The sequence below is a fragment of the Mustela nigripes genome, chromosome 8 (genome assembly GCF_022355385.1).
Source record: "Mustela nigripes isolate SB6536 chromosome 8, MUSNIG.SB6536, whole genome shotgun sequence".
Taxonomy (NCBI): domain Eukaryota; kingdom Metazoa; phylum Chordata; class Mammalia; order Carnivora; family Mustelidae; genus Mustela; species Mustela nigripes.
In genome coordinates, this window is record NC_081564.1 from 38,809,322 (window position 1) to 38,833,579 (window position 24,258).

A 24,258-nucleotide genomic window follows, 5' to 3' on the forward strand; every position below is an offset into this window, starting at 1 on the left:
TCCTTTTTTTTTTTTTTTTTAAAGATTTTGTTTATTTATTTGACAGAGAGAAATCACAAGTAGATGGAGAGGCAGGCAGAGAGAGAGGGAGGGGGAAAGAGGCTCCCTGCTGAGCAGAGAGCCTGATGCGGGACTCGATCCCAGGACCCTGAGATCATGACCTGAGCCGAAGGCAGCAGCTTAACCCACTGAGCCACCCAGGCGCCCTCCTCTTTCATATTACCTAATAAATGCCATTTCCTCCTCCCATGTATTTTTTTTAAATAAAGAAAATCTCTAGAACTCTACGACAGGTGTATTTTTCTGGGTGGGAAAGTGATGTATTTGGTTTCATTTCCTCCTGGTGGCATAATTCTTAGCCATCAGCAATTCTACCAAGATTGGAACACTGATTTTAATATTTCATACCTTAATTGACTATAGTTCTCCTGTACATGTATTCAGTTTGAAATTTTGGATGACAGTATATTTTCAGCTCAACCTATTTTAATTCTTACTCTAGACCCTGTGAAATCATATGACAGCAGGTTTAAGGCTGATATTAACCACTTCCTATTTTTGGCAGGTTGGTATAAACATTATTAAATAGGTCTATAAAGTCAGGTAAAATGTAGTCAAAATCACCTTGATATGCATTTTCATAACCACAGTGGCTGCCTCAAGGCTGATTCAGAAGAGATAGCCGCTGAAAGAATGATGGGGGGCAATACATAAAATAGAAGGGTGAACTGAGAGACAAGTCTCCATCTGCAATTCTAAGAAACTCCTTCCGTCCATGTTTGGACTTCTGTTAAATTAATTACAGTCACCGAAAAGTAAAACGCAGATGAGATGCCCTTCTGTATCCAGTGATGGTGACGGGCTCCAAAAGTGCTAGGGTTTATATGTTAGAAAGGAGAATAATTCATGTAAGTTCCTCCTAACATAAAACTTGTCTTTCTTATATAACATAAATGGTAAATGTGGCATTAGAGTTCTGCTTCTTTCTCCAAAGGGTATTTTTTTTTTTTTAAAAAACACCCACAAATGTCATCCCATCTATTTTTAAGCAGAATGCTGCTGGGTAACCAGCTGAGTCGTCTAAACCCAATGGGAAAATTCTACGTTTAAATAAGCTGTTTTATCTCATTGAAAATAAGTGCCACAGACGGACACTGAACATACGGATTTCTGCATACAATAACATGTAAATTTTCTTAACTTTGAATATAAAACTCTAGCCCAAGCTGAAAAGCTAGGAAAGCAAAATATATTCCTTAGTAATGGCTCTTTAACGATTCCAGTTTCTGATCTGCTCCCCCCCACCAACACACACACACTTTTATCGATTTCCGGTGAAAACCCTATTCTTTGGGTTTTCTTTGAAGGTGATGAAGTAATATTTGTAGATTGAGATACTGAAAGACAACACAAATTCTAAAAAACAGACCTAAATGACTTGTAAATTATGGGGTATTTAATAGATTTCATTTCTTAAAATGGACTTGGGGTTTTTCCACAGAACTTATTTTTCAATAAAAGTTTTATTTGTTAATTCTGAAAAAAAATACTGACAGTACAGAATGAACTTTTTACTTTTACTTTTAAAAGTAAAAGCCCTCTGCTTCCCAGTTCCCCTTTTCTACTTCCAAAAGGGAACCACCACCATTATCATTTGAACATTTTCCTTCTAATATGTTATGCATGTAGTCAAATACAATATTCATGCGCACTGCCTTTCTTTCTTTTTAACAACCTGGTATCATACAGTAAGGTACTGTTCAGCACTTGGCCCTTTTAAACTTTATAATATGTTTGGTCTTCTTTTCATGGTAGTACATACAGATCACCCCATTCTTTTTAATAACTGGAAAATGCTTTATTATAGGGGAGTGTTCATTTCTTTAGCAAATGCTCAATGCTCACAGACCATGTGCCAGGCACATTTCCAGACACTAAGAATACAGAACTGAATAAAACAAAATCCCTGCTTCACAAAGACCACAATCTACTACATTTTAACATTTGAGGGATTGGCATATTAACAATACATCACGAGCAATGTTATTCACTATCATGGTTTTAGCTATTCCAAACAATGCCGTAAGAAATCACCCGGTAAATAAATTTTTATACTCATTGGTCAGTTGAATAAATTATTGTTATTCATTCAGTCTTTCAGTCAGTTCTTTGTTCATATCATCAACTTCTCTAGGAATGGATTGTGAATGTTTTGATGTTAATTAAATTCATGCAATAATAGCATTTTTACACTTAGGTACCCGACCTTTATAAATCTACCTCCTCGAGTACCTGAATAAAGATACTGAAATTCATCTGAATTGAATCCTTCTCAACCAGCCTATGATAACACTCCAAAGAGGAATTAGGTCAGATGAGCCAGTTTCTGTCCAATTTTACTGATCCCATGTGCTGAAAACTTCTGATTTAAATATTTCATGATAGGGGTGCCTGGGTAGCTCAGAGGGTTAAAGCCTCTGCCTTCAGCTCAGGTCATGATCCCAGGTCCTGGGATCGAGCTCCACATTGGGCTCTCTGCTCAGCAGGGAGCCTGCTTCCCCCCCACCCCCTGCCTCTCTGCCTACTTGTGATCGCTGTCTGTCAAATAAATAAAATCTTAAAAAAAATTTTTTTCATGATAACCAAATGCCTTCCAGACACAACTTTTATGTCTCCTTTTGGTTTCTGTGTGGCATAAGAACAAAGGAAAGATGTTGTGAAATTAAAACAAAATGAATAAATGTATCTCTCCATTCATAGAAAATTCAAGGAAAATATGCCTTCACAAAATTGGGCAAAAAAAAAAAAAAAAATCAATTGTTACTTAGGTGATTGTCATTCAAAACCCATCTCTCAGAAACCCCAGAGAGGAAAAATCACTTGAGTTTTCATTGTCTTTATCCCCCATATATTTCTTACAACTGAAATCAGCTCAAAATTTATATCTAGGAGCGCCTTAACAAATCTAGAGAAGGAATCCAAGTTGCCAGATGGGGGGTGTACCAGGGAGAAAGTAGTGTTACTCTCTCTACCTCCTGCCTCCTACTCCCATCCCCAGAAAGTATTCTCTATGTTTCAGACTTCCGGTGATACCAGGAACCTTCGACTGATTTGAGGTAGAAAGTAAGAAGCCGCTTAAAAATTTTTTTTTTCCTAATTTAAGAACTATGTCCTCGGAGGGAAACGTTCCCTGTAGACATTCTGACACAAAACTGTTCTGTTTTGTTTCGTTTTGTTTTCTGGCAGTTGTCCAAATCTGTTTCAGGAAAACAAAAATAACATTTTTGTCAAATGGGATATCATAACTGGAGCTTAATTTAATATTTTGCTATTAATTCAAAATTTTTTACTCTGCACAACTGCCAACTTGAGTGGGAGGTTAAGGGCTCACTCGACCAGCAATAGTGAGGGGTGTGTGAACAGCAGAGAGCCAGCATTGTAACTAGGGGAGGCATGAACATCTGAAGAACCTGAATCAGGTCAGTTTGACTTATTATCAAAAAGGTAAAGAAAGAAAAAAAAGGCAAAAAAAATTTAAAAAGCCCTTCTCAAAAGAAATATATCTGCATTGTTACTATGTGTAGGTAATCTGCAACCTCTGTCATAGGATAAACATCCTCCCTGAGTATGAATTCTGCCTGTGTGTTCATGGATGTGTGAGAGACAAAACACTGAAGACTGGATTGCAGTCAGTGTTTGACAAAAGAAGGGATAATGGGTATGCGTGCCATTGAAGAGATTTTTTTTTTTTTGAAGAGATTTTTTATATCCAAAGATAATCATTTACCATCTTGAGTAAGACATTTTTACCTCATTACAGTTTTTACTACAAAAAATTGGTTGGCATGATCTAGGTTTATGATAGAAAATGCAAGCCGTATGACACATACCTATCCTTATAGATCAGTGCCACATTCATTCTCTGTTACTGTCTTTCATCTGCACAGATTTCTGGAGTGAAACAGATGACATAGACTTGATATAAAGTGTAAGCTCCCACAGCCTGGGTCTGGTTATGGTTCTTCCCTTCCACACATGGAGACCACCCTCCATTTGTCCTCTCTATATCCAGAGAGGGAGATCCAAACCATTTTACAAACTGTGAAAAGCACTCATTTAGCTTAACCATTTTTTTTTTCATTTTGTTGAGTCCAGGGGATAGATAAGTAATTGCAATGTAATGGAGCTGAAACCCAGGCCCAAGAGAGAAGAGATCTGAATTCTATCCCAATTCTGCCACTTAATTAGCCATATAAACAGTAATTTACATTCTGGGTGTCAGTTTCTTCACATATAAATGATGACATTTATTAAAACATGATGTGAACGATCTTCAGCTGAAGAAAAGGCATAGAATTTGAGAAACTAGTGACATAATCAGGTTTCTTTATTGGCAGACATCCTGTGATCTTTATGATGCTGATATGGACAGCAGCTCTCTAAGAGAACAATGCCATACAGAGCACCTCCCAAACCTCTTCCATCTTGGAACCCTCTCCCATGAAGCATTTCTTTGGATGAGTGAACCATGAAGTGTGTTGTAGCATACACTGGGGGAGATGACAGTTTTAGGATTGACTGGTCCTGCCACGGTCAGGTGATGGGTCTGTGTGGGCCTAGTAGAGTTCCATCAACCTTGCTGTGGAATGCGGCTGCGGTGCCCTGGAGACCTTCACAGAAACATCCAACTTCAGCTCCCTGGAGGCCACCACAGCTTCTCCTGTGGATGCTGGTTATATGTCCACCCCTCTGCCCCACCAAACCCACTGCAGTTACTACACCCAACCACCCAGCCTCTTCACAGACAGGTCCCCGTACAACCTGCTCCGCTGGGGGCCCTCCTACTTGCCAGCATTGGATGGCACATTTCTTCCCCACCGTTGGTGGAGAAAAATCCAGGACTAAAGATTTTCACACTTACTTCTCAACTATTCAATATGTCAGGAATATCTCAGGTGATAGAATAAAAGATTTCATGAGCACTTTTCTTTTATCTTATTCTCTTATGTCTTATTTGATACTCTGCTTGGAACTGGGTATGTGGATGGGAACAAGACGTGGTTTCTGCCAGACAAATGAGATCCTCCTCCCTCTCAAACGGCTTACAGATTGGTGGGTGAACCAGATTTGTAAACAAATGGTCTGAAAATATTATGATAGTGTCCTATTAGTAGTATATGCAGGTTGTTAAAGTAAATCTTTATCTTTTTAGGTTAGCTCTATATTTGTTTCATTAAGGCAGGTCATTATGGAATTCCTGGTCTCTAAGAATGCAGAAGGGCTTAAATAAAGGATCTGAAGCTCCTATTTATTTCACGTGGTGCAATGGTTCAGGTGACTTGATTTTCCTGTTCATCAGGCAGCAAAAACCAAACATTTTGTAAATGGCTTCCCTGTTCCTAAAAGCCTGTCAATTAAATTGAGAATGACTTATTTTGTCTTATTAAACGAATGCACCTTTCAGGCACTCTGCTCCACACAGCATTTCTTTGCTTCAATGGCCTGTGTAGACCTTCTGAACAGCTGATTCAGACTTTGGTACTTACACTTAGGTCTCTGGCCCCAACTAACTCCTCAGAGGAATGAACAGAACATATACAGCTCACAGCTGAAGAGAACCTGTACAACAGTGAGCACTGGAGTTCCACTACCCTGGAGGCTGCCACTTGAGTCTCCATCTGTGATGGGTCATTCTGTGTGGCTGCCTGGCTAGACTAGAGTCCCCAGTTATTTAATCAAACACAAATCTAGATGTCACTATGAAGGAAGTTTGTAAATATGGCTAATATCAACAATCAGTTGCCTCTAAGGAAAGATTATCCCCGATAATGTGGGTGGGGCTCATCCAATCAGTTGAAAGGCCTGAGAACAAAGCTGAGGCTTCCTCAGCTTTGAGCAGAAGAAATGCTGCCTCAAAACTCACTCAGCTCCCGCCTAAGTTTGCAGACCACCACCCGTCCCTACAGATTTCACACTTGCTGCCCACTGTAACCACGTGAGCAAGTTCTTTAAAACAAATCTCTTTTTTTTCTGTTCTCTGAGAACACCTTTTGATCCACTATCCCTTACACACCAGCCTCTGGAGATTTTCTCAAGTGCACTGACTGATCTTTTCCATCCCAAGCCCCTTTCCACCCGAAGCTGAAAGAGCCTTGAAACCTTTTCGTACTCCTCCATCATGGTCCAGCTCTGTTATGAATTAAACAGGCAGCAGGGGTTGGCCCCATGAGGGAATCTAATCAACATGGATGACATGATTTCTACATGAAAATACCTTCTGAATTCCAAAAAAACAAGCTTTTATCTAATAGGAATTTTATATGCATTTTTACATCATTTATGTCATTGGAGTTAGTTCCTGATACATGTGTTACTATCCTCATCTTGTTTGAGAGCATGGAGGTTAAAAGATGTGACGGTCACTGGACCAAAATTCACACATCTGGGAAGTAGTAGAGTCAAATTTGAATCCACGTTTACCTGATTCCAAACACTATCCTATATTGCTTGCACCATGCTCTTTCCCTATAAGTGGAAAAACTACCTGGGTAAGAATTACCTGGTAGAAAAATATTCCATTTTTTTTTTTTGTGACACTTCTGTTGGAGTATTGTATGCAGAAGCACTGAAACATTACCTAAATGACATCTGTTTCATATGGACATCAAATACTGCATCCATTCGAATAAAAAAGCTGGATTGTTCTAAGGTGAATGAAAGACTTTTTAAAAAATATTTATTTTTGTGTTTTGAATCCCACTGCTCCTGGCCCTCAGAGGCTGATATACCAAAAACATGCAAAGGCATTTCAACCCTGAGGCTGCCTTGAGCTGACTTCGCAGGGTTTGTCCTAACCCAACCGAGGGACTCCCTCCATCGGCTTAGGCATCCCCACCCCTGGCTAGTGCCTTCTCTGACTGTCAGCTACACAGGGGCCTGTTCAAAAAGGATGCTCCTATTGTCCTCATCCTGAAGTTGAAGAGCTGTTAAGAAATATTCTTCTACATAATTTCAATCAGCGAAAGTAAAAGTGACAAAGAGCCAGAGAGCTCAATTCTGGAAGTATTGCTTTAGGGTCTCATTCATTCAACAAGCACATATTAAACATTTACTGTACAGGAGGTTCTCTGGGAAAAACAAAGATGAATCACATTGTCCTCTGATTAATAATGAACGTGGCCGTGCTCTGTGCCAGATGCTCTAAAAACAGTGCTTTTCAAGCCAATGATAGCAACCAATTAGTGGTTCATGAAATCAATTCAGTGGCTCGCTAACAACATCATTTTTAATTAAATAGAACACAATAGAAGAGAATAGAAAAGAAGATAGAGTACATGGCCTCAGAGAGGTTAAGTCTGTCTTTCTTTCTTTCAGTTGTATATGCACATATAATGGTTTCCAGAAGAAACCGTTACCGTGAAACAGAGTCAAAAACCTGTTTAAAAGCTACTGTTCTAGGGAGAGTGAAAGAAGAAAACAAAAGCTTTGCTCTCAAGAAGCTTGTATCTTGCTGGGAAGATAAAGCTAATTAATGAACAGCAGAACCCTTTGTATGAAGCAGCTAATGACTAAAGGGTCAATGAATGTTGCTGATTTAGTGCCCCACGAGACTGAGACCAGGGAAAAATCCCTGTGGCAGTTCATTACTCCCTCCTCCTTGAAAAATTTCTCACTTGGCTTCTAGGACAACACACCTCACTGATCCTTCTCAGAATCCCTCACTCATTCCTCCTTAGCTCCCCATCTCCTGTGGTTGGGTCAATGCCAAATGGGCACAGTTCTTGGGCCACTTTTCTCTCCTACCAGTACCTATTCCTTAGGTCACCTCAGTCATTTTCTGAGCTGTAAATACCATGGGAGGGCCCGCGCTTGCTTTTGCAGCCCAGACAGCCTGAACTCCCAGCCTTGCATTACCAGGGCCTAGTGAATCTCTCTACTTAGATGTCTCGTGGACATCTCAAACGTAATCTGTCCCAAACTGAACTCGTCTTTGTCACGCCAGTCCACACCTCCCTTAGGGTCTCTCATCTCAGCTACGGGGAATTCAATCCCTCCAGCCGATCATGCCAAAACTCGTGGTGTCGTTCTGGACTTTTTTCCACTCTACTCTCAACTCCTGTGTCCAAATCATCGTGGAAAAGCCCACGGGCTCTATCTTCTCCCCACCTCTTCTGCTACCACCATTCCTCACCTTCAACTCCAGTCTGGATAAGTGTGTGAGCCTCCAGACTCTTCCCCAGATTCTACCTTATCCCTTCTAGCAACCTCAACTCAGCAAGCCAAGTGATCCTTTTAAACTATGATTGGTCACGTCTCTCATCAGAACCTCTGAGCTATTCCTGTTTCTCCGAGGAAAAGTCACAGCCCTTCCAATGGCCAGTGAGGCCCAGTGACCTAGACCCCATGTCCACCCATCACCACTCTGTGCTCCCCTTCTGTCTGCTCTCACTCCCCTGCCCTGCTGGGCCTCTGCAAGGTAGCATGGCAGGCCTATCTTCCCAGCAGGACTTTCTTACTCTTCTGCTCCAGGCACTTGCCCTATAGATCTCCTGGCTGATCCCCTCCCCCACTGGATCTTTACTCAAGGTTACTTCCTCAGTGAGGCTTCCAGGGACCATGCTCTGCAGCACTGCAAATCCCTTCACCTTCTCTCTTCCATGGGTACACTCTGCTCCTCTCTCCTGCTTTCCTTTTCTCAGTGGTACAGCTCACCATCTAACATATACTTTACTTGTTCCTGCCCGTCTTCCTCCTTCTGCATTGTACCTTCTGTATCCCCAGTACCTAAAGCAGCACCTGTTTCACAATAATAAGCTCAATAATAAATAGGCATTGAATAAATGAATACATGCTTTTAAAGTGAAAGAGACAAAGAAATGATACTTTTAACCCCACCTTAGCCAGTAAGGAAAGGAAGGGGATACCATAATGAAGTTTGGTCTAAGAAACCTCACCTCTGGAAAACAGAATGGAGGTTCCTCAAAAGGTTGAAAATAGAGCTACCCTATGACCCAGCAATCACACTACTGGGTATTTACCTTAAAGATACAAATGTAGTGATCCAAAGGGGCACATGTACCTGAATGTTCATAGCAGCAATGTCCACAATAGCCAAACTATGAAAGAACCTAGATGTCCATCAAAAGATGAATGGATAAAGAAGATGTGGTATATGAACTACTATGCAGCCATCAAAAGAAATGAAATCTTGTCATTTGCAATGACTGTAGATGGAACTAGAGGGTATTATGCTGAGTGAAATAAGTCAATCAGAGAAAGACAATCACCATATGATCTCTCTGATATGAGGAATTTGAGAGGCAGGGCAGAGGATTGTGGGGGATAGGGAAGGAAAAAATGAAACAAGATGGGATCAGGAGGGACACAAACCATAAGAGACTCTTAATCTCATGAAACAAACTGAGGGTTGCTGGGGGGAGTTGGGGGTATGGCGAGGGTGGTTGAGTTATGGACATTGTGGAGGGTATGTGCTATGGTGAGTGCTGTGAAATGTGTAAGCCTGATGATTCACAGACCTGTACCCTTGGGGCAAATAATGCATTGTATATCAATAAAAAATAATAAATTTTAAAAAATAAAATTTAAATTTAAAAAAAGAAACCTCACCTTAAACTCTATAATGAATACTTCAGTTGGGACATTTCCTTTCAAGGGATCCTGAGCTAGTTTGGAAATACTGGTTCGGATAGCTACTGAATGTACCATACTCATTGTGCACATGTTTGTGTGACAACTCCCATTGGTTCTGTATCATGTTGCCCACCAGAAGTGGGTTGAAGTATAGCCTGAAAGTACAAATCCTAAAAAGCCATTTCCCCATTTGGTAACTATGAAAGTGGAATTTTGTATTACACATGTGCATAAAGACACCCAAAATATTATTCCATTCTTTCTAGATGTCAAGAACTACATCCACATAATTTGAAAAACGATAGTTTCATTGAGTGAGAATGAACAGTATTCATGAAGAAGAGATTCTGTTCTGACCCATTTGAGTACAGTACACTTTTAGGTGTCCTGAATGTGACTTGGAGTAAAAAGTCCAAACAGCACCAAGGCAGGCAAAAAAAGGCAAGAAATTTTGAGGTGTATCTCTTCTTAAATCTTTTTTTTTTCTAATAGACACCAAATAGCTAAGTTAACGGTTCACAAGTGTAATAATTTATGGCCCATTTGAGAAACTTAGTAACCCTAAACTTAATGGCAAACGAAAGGAAAGTATTTGCTGAAATCTATTTCAAAATTTGTAATTTGGGTGGCACCTGAGTGGCTCAGTTGGCTAAGTGTCTGCCCTTCGGCTCAGGTCATGATCCCAGAATCCTGAGATCAAACCCCAAATTGGGTTCCCTGCTCAGTGGGGAATCTGCTTCTCCCTCTCCCTCTGCCCTTCCCCCTGCTCATGCTCTTTCTCTCTCTAATATATAATATCTTTTAAAATTCTTATAATTTTTTTTTAAAGATTTTATTCATTTATTTGACAGAAGGGGGTCACAAGTAGGCAAAGAGGCAGGCAGAGAGAGAGAGGGGGAAGCAGGCTCCCTGCTGAGCAGAGAGCCCGATGCGGGGCTCGATCCCAGGACCCTGAGATCATGACCTGAGCTGAAGGCAGCGGCTTAACCCACTGAGCCACCCAGGCGCCCTAAAATTCTTATAATTTTGAAATTAAGTATTAATACTAGAGATGACTGATTTGATATAAACTAGCTGTTCCAAGATCAACAGACTGTAAGCTCTAAGGGAAAAGATCCATACTCAAAAACATTGACAAGTAGTGGGGTCTCAGAACTGCTGAAAGATTTAGAAGATTTTAGCCAATACCAAAATTTAGTATTGATGAATCGTATTTCTACATCTGGGCTTCTGTAGACTTCAGGAAGATCCCTAACTATCTACCTGCATCTCTGCTTTTGAGCACCAGACACAGAATTCATACTTGCCTCAGGGAATTCAATTTTTGGAATCATAACTATAAATCACCAGGAATACAGTGGGCAGGTGCCACCACGCATGACTGCATCACTGATGGCTCACCCAGCCAATGCAAGCCAACAGATATGCCTCCACTTAGCCAGAAAGACATGTGAGAAATGAACAGTTGCATTAAAAAATAAGAAAGGGCTCTAAATTAGCTTATCCCCTATATGGTCAATGGAAATAAATGTAAGATACAACAGACCTAACCCTCTGACGTTTTTAATCTTGCTATCTTTTAGGATGTTTATGTTCTTGCTTATATTTCACTAAACCTTGTAGCCAACTGCAACTGCTGGATGGTGGATGTTCTGTGGTTCTTTCAAGCACCTAAACCTCCCTCCTTGTTACAGTTGTCAAAACATTACAGCATTGTGGCTCCCAGTAACTTAATGCTTGAGTTTCATGTTTAATGGAAAATTGCTAAGCTTTGAAACTTACAGACCGCAGAATAATATGATGAAAAGAACATAGAAATTTGAAACAAACTTGCCCTTTGATTCCGAATATGATTTACTAGCTGTACAATTTAGTGTAAGTTATTTAATAGCACGAACTCTCAGTTTTCTCATCTTTGCAATGGGGTTAATAACAACTAGGGTTTTGTATCATATGAGATAAAGTTTGTGTGTTGGGATTGTAAATGGCTATCAGCAAGTCCTAAGGCTAATTTCTTTACTGTGGGTGTACTGAATGTGAGAGGAAGTATCTTCAACGCAGCATTCCAAGCAAAGGTTGAGATGCTTGCTTACTGAGCAGGCTTAGATCACACACTTAGCCCTGAGCCAGGCAAGGCAACTGGGGAACGTGATGTGTTGACTGACTGAGCCAACTGCTGTGCTACTCCTGAGACACATGGACCTCAAGTGTGTTTCCTTCTGGGGAGGAAGGGTTCTCCAGAGCAAAATCATGGAGATGTGACTACAAGAACCAGAATTAGAACCAGGGTCGCAAAACCCACTGTTGTCCACTACAGTCAAAATGCGGGGTGGACAGTGAGGAAAATTAAGTTTTCTCCCCTGTCCTCACATTATACCAGAATGTGGTATCTTAGTTACTGCTTCTTAATGTGGAATCACAAAGCATCTTCACGACAGACAGCAGCCCCTTTGGTGTCAGCTGTCACCTCACTAACATTTTCTACCAGCCCCCAAAGGCTCATGGACCACTTTGAGGGGTCACAGACCTTGCCTCTCACATTTCTCCCACAATGCCTTTTCTCAGTGGCATCCATTAACTTCACACATAGACATTCAACTCCTAAAGAATGGTTTAACCACCAGGGAAGAAGATTTTTGAAGAACAAAGTACAAACCCAGTAGGTGAATCAAAGGTACTGAAATACTTCACTCAGCTTGACTTGTTTTAAAGCTATTTTTCCATTTTCCTTCATCTATCTCCCAGATTTGCCCAATCACTTAAAACTTACAACCCCCTTTGACACCAGAGACTGTGTTTTATAAAATACTTTTGGTATGTTTACCCAGCACCTACTATGGTGCTAAGTACCCTGTAGACACCTATAAATGTTGGTGGGTGAGAGTAATTCCATAGGATTATGGAATAATAAAAGCAATAGAATCACTGTTACATAGTACTGTTTACAAAGTTTTGTTTAAGAATGCGGAAACATTTTTATTTGGAAGGAGATATAGCGAAGGGTCTATTTAAAAAGAGGTAGGTATTTACTCTTGTCCTTAAAAGGTCATTTTTAAGCAATCTGAAGCAAATTAAGCTTTGCACCCCCTTCGGGCTTTGTGGGGAGTTAGAAAGGGCGGTTGCCAGGGAAATCTGATTGGAAAACACCAATCAGACCTTGGGATCTGCACGTCGCGTAATTGTAATTTTCCTATTCTTGCTCTTTTTTTCTGCTTTTGCTATGAGAAGAGCAAGCTTAAAAGGCTACAGGGACATTTATGCCAAGTCGCATTTGTCAAGTTGAAAGCTGTGTGGAGCAGAAAAGCAGTTCTCCCAGCTGTAAAGAAGATGCAAAGGAGCCGAGTGAGTAGGGAATCTGAGAGCTCACTAAAAGTGCTTAGAAGGCAGAGACATTCACGCCATTTCTGTAACGAGTTGTAGGCAGGCACTTGAAATCCAGGGGGAAGCCTCCTTACCACTGGGATGCATGCAGCGCCCCACAGCCATCCTTGAAAGACTTGGTTGTCCTTCAAGTTTTCTAGCTCCACCCCCCAACTGTCCGACAACAGCAGTTGCTAAGGGCACCAGGAAACACTGAGAGAGCAAATGCTGTTTTGCTTCTTATTACCTTAAACCCTCTTCAACAGTGCTGGCAAATTAGTGACAAGATAATATTTATGCTGATTTCAATAGTTGCATTTTATGCTTATTTTAGAAATAAAGTACAGTGGAATGGGAGCATGCTCTCCCTTCCCCCACCCCCATTTATTTTGTTCAGTCACTTAATCAATGTACATTCCTCAGAGGCAGGGTGACATTAAAGTTTTGATGTCAGACAAAGCCAGACTCCTACTCATTATTATGACCTGGAGAGTCATTTCTGCTTTTTGAGTCTAAGTTTTGTAGCAGTAAAATGGACAGTGTTAATGCCCAGCTCATCAGACTGCTGGAAGTATTCACGTAACATGGATATCTCTTCCAGCCTCTGAGGTTACCCCAGAAATGTCAGATTATTCTGTAAATATCAGATCCCTAGCTTTCCTTTCATACATACAGTTCTTCCTCCTTGTATTTAGCCTTCTTCATCGAGCTCAGGTAAGACCAAATCTGTTGATCTCCTCAGCCATAGTCAAGCGCCCTCATCTACCCGGTTGCTTTAAGAGAAACACTCAATTGTTGAAGAGATCGACAGCTGCCAAGGAATAGCCTTGCACAGATCAACCTCTTATCGATGGCCACCATTTTAATCACTGCTGTAACTTGCTATGTTGTCTTTATTCCCATCTCATCGATAAAATGCCTACCTTTTTTTTTTTCTCCCTGCTTCTCTGGTTCCTGACAAATTAGAACTTTAAGTCCCACCTCAGCCTTAGAGGTTTTCCTCCCTAAACCTCTGCCATCCAGAACCACTCACAGAAGTGCACTGGCCTCCCCTGGTATATTTCAGGATATACGCTCCATTTCAGCTGTCCCAGCTTTCTAAGGGTCTGCATTCCTTTTGTGGCTCTCAGATTTCCCAAAATCTCACGCATTTTCATCCCTCCAAACCTCACCATCCAACCTCCCATCTCAAGATAATCCGCTGTCCAGGACTCCCTCACACATGGCTTCATCTCCCAGCCATCATCTCTCAGACCATCATTGGCACAAAATGTCTGACTTCTCTCTACATGTAGTTACACTCTACTGACAGCAGCCCAGCAAAAGTGGGGGACTGAAACCCCAAATCCCGTGGAAGAGCCTTTTAAAAGTAAGCCTTCTCATGTCTGAAATAGTATTTCTTATAACTTCTACTTAAAGGCTTGTAATCCTTCCTTTGTTTTATTAACATTTTTTTCCTCCAGACAGATATTAAAACCATAGGGAGGTGTTTTTTTTTTTTTCCTTACCTGAAATATGTATTCTTTAGGTTACCATAAAATAACAACTGTGACTCAAAAGACAGCCAAGATCTGAACACAGGGGGACCAGGGGAATCACTATCTGTGAAGAGTAGACCCTATTTTGGGTATAGTGTCACCCTATACCAAATACTAAGCTCTCTGGACCTCAATTTCTATATTTGACAAGTTAAGATTATAATAATTCTTCTTATCCTTCAAGGTAGTTGTAAGGATGATAAGACAATATGTGAGCTTATGTTTTTTGCAAAAGCGTGGCACAGATGAATGCTAATTATTATTAAGTTGGTCACTATTAAATAGGAATATTAAGTTCTATGCTTTCTACCCTAGAATATATCCATTTATTTTTATTTTCACACATGTTCTTTAAAAGGTATTTGTTTTAAGATGTATGTTTCTCATTTTAGCATCTTTGATATTGGAATGAACCATATAATCTAGGAAGAGTCAGAGTTTAGTTGATGGCATTGATTTCTTAGGGGCACAAAAAAATATTGAAGGTTTTGCATTGGTAGCTTAGATTCAGGATAATGTGGCATTTGCATACTAGAGGAAGGCTGCAGGTAGGTCAAAGGAAGGGTAGTCTGTCTATTCAAAATGGAAACTTTGTTAACCAAGTGGGGATAACCCCCCCAAAAAAATCAGCAAAATATTTGAGACCCTCAGAACAGAAGGTATTATCTTGGATCATATAACTTTTAAGAGTTCCCCAAGGGAAAGATTTTCAAGGGTCTCTAGCTTATCATAGCTTTTGCTCATGGATCAACCAGAATGAGTGTGATCCTCTTTCAGCTGACTTTGGAGAAACCTGAAGGGGGAAAATATTTGGCAGCACCAGAAGACAGTTTACTTTCAAAGATCCTAAAAGAGACAGAAGCGCATTTCTGTGTTTGAAATTTTTGTATTTTTATATAGGATAACATATATATTCCATCTGCTTATATTCTTATACTAGAACATCTGCTTTAATGAGTGGAAGATGGTCAGCTAAAATGCCACTGCTTTTTTAATCCCCAAGTTATTTATGGCTGGCTATACTTTAAAAGTAGCCATGAAGAGACAGATTTCTTTTGTTTTCCTCAGATTTTAGTGGTCCTTGGAAGTTCACAAACTATATTCACACACATAATTTCTATTCATTGTATATCTATTATCATCTTCATTTTAGAGATGGAAAAACTGAATCAAGGAGATAAAGTGACTTATCCAAGGTCATCCACATTGAGTGAAAGTAAAGCTCGAATTGGAATTCATTCATTCACTTAGGATCATATTTACCCAGAAACCTATTCCCTTTCTGGCAATGTACTAGGCCCTAGAAATAGCCAGATAAACAGTAAGAAGCTTGCCCCACCCCTTACCTTTTCAGCCTCTTCCGCGCCTCTGTAACTCAGAGCTGCACAGAGCAGAAACTTCATACAGCCCAGAGGTTCCCTAACTCCAACTCTTGGTCTGGACAGTTCTCATACATCTGGGTTTTAAAACAAACAAACAAACAAAAAACCATTTAAATACAAACACAGTTCCCAGGGAGGCTTTTTTCCCTCTAGGTTTTCTTCTTTGTGAACCAAAAGGAGGCATTTGGGATTCAATCCCTAGGAAGTCAGGCAAGATTCTGGTGACCTAAAGGCTATAGGCTCCCTGTCTCGGTCCTGCAGAATAGAGATGATACCCCAGGACAGACAGCTGGGAGTACTTCCTGATGGGAACTGTCACTTAAGAATGATGGAAGTCGATAGTCTACTAGGATTTTATGTTTTTACTTACTATATTTCAATTATTGCTGCTCCTCCTTTGAGGAGGAATATTGGAAGCAGGCATCTGAGTCTTCTTGGAAAGCTAATGTCATCCATCATGAGGGAGTGCCCAAGTGCTATACCAGTAGGGCAGAGCTCCCCTCAAAGACCTTTACTGAGCATTCCCTGTGCACTTGTGGGCATTACCCCATTTAATACATGCCTAACTCTCTATGGGGTAGGAAACAGACAAGGAAATTGAGGCATATGCCTAGTTTCTGACACAGCAGGATCTTAGACCTCGGTAGTCTAGATGCAGAGCTCACATCTTTGAGCCCCCAGCAATACTGCCCCCCCCCCCCGTTTCAGTGAGCTTACCAAGTAATTAGAGAGATGACACAAAGACACATAAAACAAGTAGTGCCTATAAATGCCATTGTGTAATTAGGCACATTAAGTACGCAGAAGGACGATGTGGATTAGGCTTGGGGCCATAGAGTGTCCAACCCGACTATATAACTCGGCCCTTGTAACTTGACACCAGTCATAGTCAGTGCATAATGAATGGGCAGGGTTGTGTGCCAATAAAACTTCATCTAGAAATACAGATGGCAAGCTGGATTTAGTCTGTAACCTGCAGTTTGCTGACCCCTCATGTAGAGATACATGCTATAGATTTCATTAAAAAGATCAGTTTACTCTGGAGCAGTCAGAGGGAGCTTTATAGTTGCTGAGTTCAGCCTGGCAGGAAGATTTGAGACAGATGTATAAGACCCTACATGACCTGGCCCTGCACCCCTGGCCTCCTTGTATCACTTTCCCCTTGCTGGGTACTCTCCAGTCATTCTGGCATTTTCACTCACACGCTTATTCTGTTTTTGTTTTTGTTTTCTTAGATTTTATTTATTTATTTGACAAACAGAGATCGCAAGTAGGCAGAGAGGCAGGCAGAGAGAGGTGGGGGAAAGCAGGCTCCCTGCTGAGCAGAGAGCCTGATAGGGGATGGGGGCTGGATCCCAGGATCCTGAGATCATGACCTGAGCCGAAGGCAGAGGCTTTAACCCACTGAGCCACCCAGGACCCCTCCCAAGCTTAGTCTTATTCTAGAGACTCTGCACTGGCTGATCCTTTTGCCTGGGAGCTCTTCCCAGCTCTCCTCCAGGCTGGCTCCTTTGGTCAACAGATCTCCTCAGGAATATCATCGCTTTCCTAGTGGCTTTTCCAGGAACAGGCTAAAGGAGTCCCCTTCCAGCCACATTGTTACATTAGCCCATCTTATTTTCCTAGTTCCATTTATGCTGAAATTATCTTGTTCATTGATTTGCATGCTTGACTATTATCTGTCTCTTCCTGCACTGCTTCTAGAATGTTTGCTCCACAGCATGAGATCCATGTTTGTACTGTTCACTGCCATATATTCCTGGCACCCACTCCATGACTGGAAAAGAAACAAGCAAAAAATACTTGCAGATGTGAGGGAAGAAGGAGAGAGGCAAAGAGAGATGCATAAGGAGACTGAGAAAATGCAAGCATGTCCCACTGGATCATATTTCATTATCTCCTGTTCTGTAACTGAAGAGACTACAGCTGTGATTAGAATGACCCATCATTCTGTGTCCATGCACTCTTTCAATTAAGAAAACATCCTCATCCTGTAAATAGAGGGCGCTAGCTCTTGGTTATGGTCATTCTTTGGTCAGAAGCAAGCCTTCCGTAATTCTGAACTATGACATGTAGTCTAAGTTATAGACTGGTTATTCCTGAAATAGAAAAATGCACTCTAGTCATCATTTTGTTTGATCAAAAATAAAGCTATTGGAATTTAATGCTTAAACATATGCATTAAAAAGCAAATAATCCTTTTTTCTCTAATTCATAACCACTGTTAAATCTAACACTTATTACATTGATTTTATTATTGTTTCTTTAAAAATTTTGCGTCCAACCACCTCCAGGGTTGGTGCAGACAAGCAGGACATCTGGCTGGCCTACGACCAACAAGTATCTATTTGCACCAGCTTCCTCTCCTTAATAAGACTTCTATTCCCTCAAACTCCCAGGACCAGTAATACTGAAGACTTTCTCAGACAGCCATAAGGTTAATTGTTTCTTTGGATTTCCCCAAATTTTCTTCTTTCAGTGCAACTAGGGCAGATAGACACATCAACTTTTGACTAGATCACAATAGTAGCTGTGCCCCATGATTTTCTGCTCTTTCCAATTAAAAGGCAGTAACATTTCACACTCAGGCCCCTTACAAATTGGCGTGCCTTCTTAGAAAACTATGCACCTGGTCACTGTCTCCCCTTTTGCTTTAGAGTTTAAAAGGGTCAGAATAAAAATTTTGGCTCAGTCATAGGAACTTCAGAGACACTATTTTTCTTCTCCAAGATCTTGATTTTCTGTTTCTTTACATTTTTCCTAGAACTGATTTCTGTATTATTGTATAGGTAATCTTGTTGTAGGCTACCTTTAGGTGTATGAATAATGCATTAATTTTTAAATCCCATTCCATACAACTTCTTAGCTTCTATCATTTGAAAACAGTTTCATTGAGAGGTATACAGATTAAATACTTTACAGTTGGTTCCCTTAGCAACAGTTGCAACCCATTGTTAGTGCAAGCCCAAGTTCCTACCATAAACTAACTTTGGGAAAAACATCCAAACAGAAATTTGCTATGTTTCATTTCATAATTGATATGACCTCATACAAGTCTGTCCTTAGTCTCTGACATATTCCAGAGACCAATGTTTATTTATGAACTGTGAATCAGTACCAAGAAATGGCCAAGTGCTACGTGCATCATCTGTGACCCTCAGCTGTACCAACGTAATTTATAAAATGTAATTGCTAAGCCAATAATGAGGTTCTGAACATGATCATATTTTTCAGTGAGTCACCTTCCAACTGAAGGAAAACAAGGCTGTTCTAAACATCTATGATTTCATTAAGAAATCTTCCTTGTTGCTATAGTGATTTTTTGATGCTTTTTAGCTAAAAAAGTAAAAACTCTGCATTGTTATTACCATGATCAACAAACAGCAAATGGATCAGATGTAATGGATTACAAGGTGGCATGGGACTATGGCTCTTTGGTTCTATAGGTACCCCAGATCATAGCCCAGAAAGAGAGAAATAGTATCACATAGTGGTCAAGAGAACCAGGTTAGAACTCTGTACCTTCGCATGAGACTTATGTGTCCCCATATGGGACTTGACCTCATGACCCTGAGATCATGACCTGAGTCAAAATCAAGAGTTGGATGCTTAACCGATGCTGAGCCACCCACCAACCCCTTTATTCTGTTTTTAGGGAAACATCTATTCTCACTTTCTGGAATCTATAACATTTAGGAACCTGTGTCCCATATGTGTATGTGTCATTGTGAACAATTTTATGAATGCTTCTGAGTTAAAAATTCATATATTATTAATCATAAAATTTAGGTTAAGTAAATTCTAACCTTTGGAGCCAAACCAAAATGCTTTGAATGCCAGTGCCATTATGTGTTCTTTTATTAGTTGTGTGTTCTTTGGCAAATTCTTTAAGTTCTCTGAGTTCTTGTTCCTTATCTGAGAAATACAGAGAAAAATTATGCAGAGTTGTTACGTGGATAAAAAAAAAAAAAAAAGATCCTGTAAGCAAATCCCTTCGCATAGTTAAATGTTAATGATGAAAGAATATATTATTTGCTGGATAATCACTAAGTAGTTAGCATCAGAATATTAAATACCTATTAACCTTCTCATTGAAAGTTGGACAGTTCCCGGGAGCCCTTCCTGGCTACTCCTTCCCCATCACCATTACTGATAACTCCTACTTCTAGTCTCTCTTTGGTGCATGTTCATTTATGGCACCATTTCTTAAACTTCCTGACAGGTTGATTTGGAACTGTTCACAAATGTGTTTATGCTCTGTCTTCTCATTGCTGTTAAATCATATTAAGGACAAAACCCAGCTTTCTTTGTTTTTTGGTTTCTTTTTTTTTTAAGCCCTGTGCAGTGTTCTATGCACCGTGGACTGTTTGTTGCTTCTTAATGGATAAAAAGAGTGGTCATTATGCATTTCTTTTACTAAATGGAGGAGTTATGAAATCCTAGGTTGAGTCCATGTTGAAGTGGAAAATCTAAGTGGAACTGAAGAGAAAATCTTAAAGAAGCCCTCTATAGCATAGTGTAGTGTTCCGCTGAATTCAAAGGAAATGATTGTAGAAAAAGAAGGAGCAGTGTACTAAGAACATTATCTTATATGCTATCCCCCAAGTGGGGACTTAGAATAGGATCCAGCAAAGCAAGAGGAAAAGAACAATTCAGATAAGTAGCTGTAACCGGTAAGTAGAGAAACTCTTCAGGGGTGGGGTGTGCGTGTGTGTGTGTGTATACAGAGGCAAGGAAAATTTAAATTAAGAAAAGGCCACTTGCTTTCATGAGATCACTGGAAACCTTTAAAGTCTGCTTTAAGCAGATCTATGGAAGATGAATACAAATTAAGAGGGGTTTAGAAAGAATAGGTTATTGAGAAGTCCATGTACCTGGTTTAGGAAGAAGAGAGATTCTATACAAGACAGTACAGATGGAAGGTGTGAGGAGGATAAAAGTGAAAGATTCTTACATTTTAAATGACAGTTGACAACAAATAATTGAAAAGTTCAAATAAAACTGTTCTCCTTTCCAATGGTATTCTTATTCAAATTATCTCTTGAAATTCTTATTCTTATTAGCATGCAAAAAAATCAGAAGTAAATCAAAGCCAATGGTTTTAATTTTTCCTAATACACAGGATGTTTTAAAGATTAGGACATGGATTTTCAAGGATTAAAATGTTTTTAAACCAATTGCAGTAAAACACCGTTATTGAGAAATGAATCTTGAAGTTTTAGATAATTTATCTATATTACCCATATTCAGGGTCAACCAAAAAAAGAACAAAAGGAAAGGAAAGTATAAGATTTTATTAAAGATGAATTATCTGTTTTCTATGTGAACAGGTTCCTCAGGATGACTGGACAGGGTACACCCCTCGAGGTAAAGACGACGAAATTCCATGCCGAAGAATGCGGAGTGGCAGCTACATCAAGGCCATGGGGGATGAAGACAGTGGTGACTCTGACACAAGTCCCAAGCCTTCTCCCAAAGTTGCTGCACGAAGAGAAAGCTATCTCAAAGCTACTCAGCCATCCCTTACAGAACTTACCACACTCAAGTAAGTGTTTCTAATGCTCTACTTCCAGTGGTCCAGCTCCTTACTCTAGCACCTAGAAGCAGATGGTGTGACTCCTAGAGTAATCAGGGCAGAGTACAACCTACAGATGGAGCAGTGCTATGTACTGAATGGTCTATTGATTTTGACCTGGGGTCTGACATCTGTATCCAGTGCCTCAAAGACACGGGCATCCAGGTGCATTCTGCAGAAATCATAAACTGAACCCCAAAACCCAAGAAGAAGAGTTTGAAACAATCCAGAATGGCTTTTGAAATGAAGACTTCTGATCAATGAAAAGATCCATGTCTTTCAACTCTCAGATGTTTCCTTAACCACTAAATTTTCAGGGCAACTCTTCCTTCTAAGACCCTTCAGTTTTTCAGATAATTGAGTAATATAATAGGGCAGATGATCTTGGAGAGACTTGTAGAAAGTGGCTATGCTTAAAAATTGAGTCATATGTGCAGGCTCTTGATACAGGTTTTTAATCTGGACACTAAATACATAGAATTTTTAAGACCTTGAAAATGATTTTTGGGGGGCTCCTGGCTGGCTCAGTCAGTGGAACATATGACTTTTTTTTTTAAATATTTTATTTATTTATTTGACAGAGAGAGAAATCACAAGTAGGCAGAGAGGCTGTCAGAGAGAGAGAGAGGAGGAAGCAGGCTCCCTGCTGAGCAGAGAGTCCGATGTGGAACTCGATTCCAGGCCCCTGAGCTGAAGGCATAGTCTTTAACCCACTGATTCACCCAGGTGACCCAGTACATGTGACTCTTAATCTCAAGGTTATAAATCTGAACCTCACATTTGGTGTGGAGATTACTTAAAAATAAAATATTTTAAAAAATTATTTTTGGTTTTGAAAAATACAGTTATAAGTAGTCCTCACTTCCTTTGTGCTATTTGTAAATTGAAAACATCATTACAGAAGAAACTACTGAAATTGATTATTTTAAACAAGACCCGATTAAATTTTAATATTATGTATGGAGAGTAAATCAGAACCTTGGAATATATCAGGGCTTGGATCATCATTTGAAAAATAGGAGTAATTGGCATTTTTTAAAAAGTGCCTTTTCCCATATTTTGAGGGAATACATACTACCATTCATGCAGTCATATTATGCTATAAAATAAAATATGAAAAGACAAAATAAATAGAAAAAGGCCAAAGATATCAGGCTAAAGAAAATAAACTAGATTATTAACAGAGAACACTGAAAAACTATAATCTTTTACGATGAAAACATTTAAATAGCAAAATGCACTACATCTTAAATAAGTGGACAAAGGGAGTCCCCTCACAAATTTTTTTTTCAAGGTAGCAGTGGAATCTCTCCAGATCATTTCAGTAAAAAATTACTACCAATGGCATTAATGAACCAACCCAACAAAGTAGCTCTTCTTTCTTTCCTTCGGCTTCCAGTTGCCCTTTCTCTTTGTCTTGATTACTCAGGTATTGGTTTTCTAGGGCTGCATCCCCATGTCCCGCAAACTGAGTGGCTTGAAACAACACACACTTGTAATGTCACAGTTCTGGAAGCTAGAAGTCTGACATCCAGGTATGAGCTGGGCCGTGATCCTTGAGAAACTTGGTAAGGACAACCCTTCCTGGCCTCTTCCCAGCTTCTGGTTGGGGCTGGCAATCGTTGGCATTCTTTGGCTTCCGGTTGCTGTACTTCAATTTCTGCCTCTGTCATCACATGGCCTTCTCCCTTCTGGGTCTTCCCACAGCTGTCTTAGGACACCACTCATATTGGATTAGAACCCTCCCTAATGACCTCATCTTAACTTGATTAAATCAGCAAACCCCAAGTAAGGTCATGTTCACAGATACTAGGAGTTAGGACTTTGATCTATGTGGGGAATGTAAGTCAACCCATAACACTGCCACACAAGGTCAAAGTAGATCAAGGATATGAGAAATAGAAATAGGTTTTTGTTGTACTTTGGCACACTTCACAGAGGCTCAGAAAATTAAATATATATCCAGTCTGAAAAAAAAATGTTTTTTTTAAAAACTGGATTTGTAATAAAGGCAGTCTGCCAAGGTGGTTTAAAATCAGGGTGGCCAAGGATAACTTCTGGCAAACATCATCTATGGACTTTAAAATATCTCTCCACTAGAGACAATAATAGGCAGACACAGCCATGGTGTTAATTAACATCCTCCAGAAGAAGCAAAAGAGGGAATGCTTTGGGCAAGAAAGTCATTTAGACCTTCAAGAGCTCAGTTCCTCAACAAGCAGTGGGACTCTGCAACCTTCAGAGTCCCTTCTGCCACTTTTGTATCCTGTTAGTTGATCTATCAAGATGCATTTGTCACATCCGCTGAATGACATGTTAGGTCTCAGGTGTGAGACACAGGGCTTGCGGCTGCTCACGGTAATACCCAGGAGCGAGGAGCACAGAAAGGAGTGGAGCTCTGACGATGCTGAGGACTGGGGTAGGTGCAGAAGTCACCTCTCACAATTATGCCTTGGGCTACTCCCCTCACAGCTTCAGGCCTGGAGGTGATCTGCTCTGAAGTCATTAGAACTCTTTCCTTTTCATGTTGCTTCCTATATAGTATCATCTTCCTTTCAAGCCTAGGCCCTATTTTTACAATCATCATATATTTCTTTGCTCCAAAGTTTTAAGAGCAGCAGTTTTTTGTTTTTTTTTTTTAAGATTTTATTTATTTATCGGGGTGGGGGGGGGGGGAGAGCGAGCACAGGCAGACAGAATGGCAGGCAGAGGCAGAGGGAGAAGCAGGCTCCCTGCCGAGCAAGGAGCCCGA

The 24,258-nt window shown here is 40.2% G+C and overlaps 1 protein-coding gene and 1 long non-coding RNA gene across 18 annotated transcripts in view; one reads left to right on the forward strand and one right to left on the reverse strand.

Moving 5' to 3' along the window:
- Window positions 1-24,258, forward strand: part of DLGAP1 (DLG associated protein 1) — an 869,387-nt gene that overhangs the window by 597,643 nt on the left and 247,486 nt on the right. For 10 of the 14 annotated variants that reach the window (XM_059409267.1, XM_059409264.1, XM_059409265.1 and 7 more), the window contains one exon: window positions 21,262-21,476. In XM_059409267.1, the coding sequence (XP_059265250.1) occupies window positions 21,262-21,476 (215 nt within the window). Of the gene's footprint in view, window positions 1-12,879; window positions 12,994-21,261; window positions 21,477-24,258 lie in introns of all 14 variants that reach the window. The other 4 variants (XM_059409276.1, XM_059409277.1, XM_059409268.1 and 1 more) reach the window with 1 other exon arrangement.
- The window catches only part of LOC132023498 (uncharacterized), a 331,116-nt gene that overhangs the window by 181,907 nt on the left and 124,951 nt on the right, over window positions 1-24,258 (reverse strand). For all 4 annotated transcript variants that reach the window (XR_009405969.1, XR_009405971.1, XR_009405970.1 and 1 more), the window contains exon 3: window positions 15,896-16,005. This is a non-coding gene — a long non-coding RNA (uncharacterized LOC132023498). The remainder of the gene's footprint in view (window positions 1-15,895; window positions 16,006-24,258) is intronic.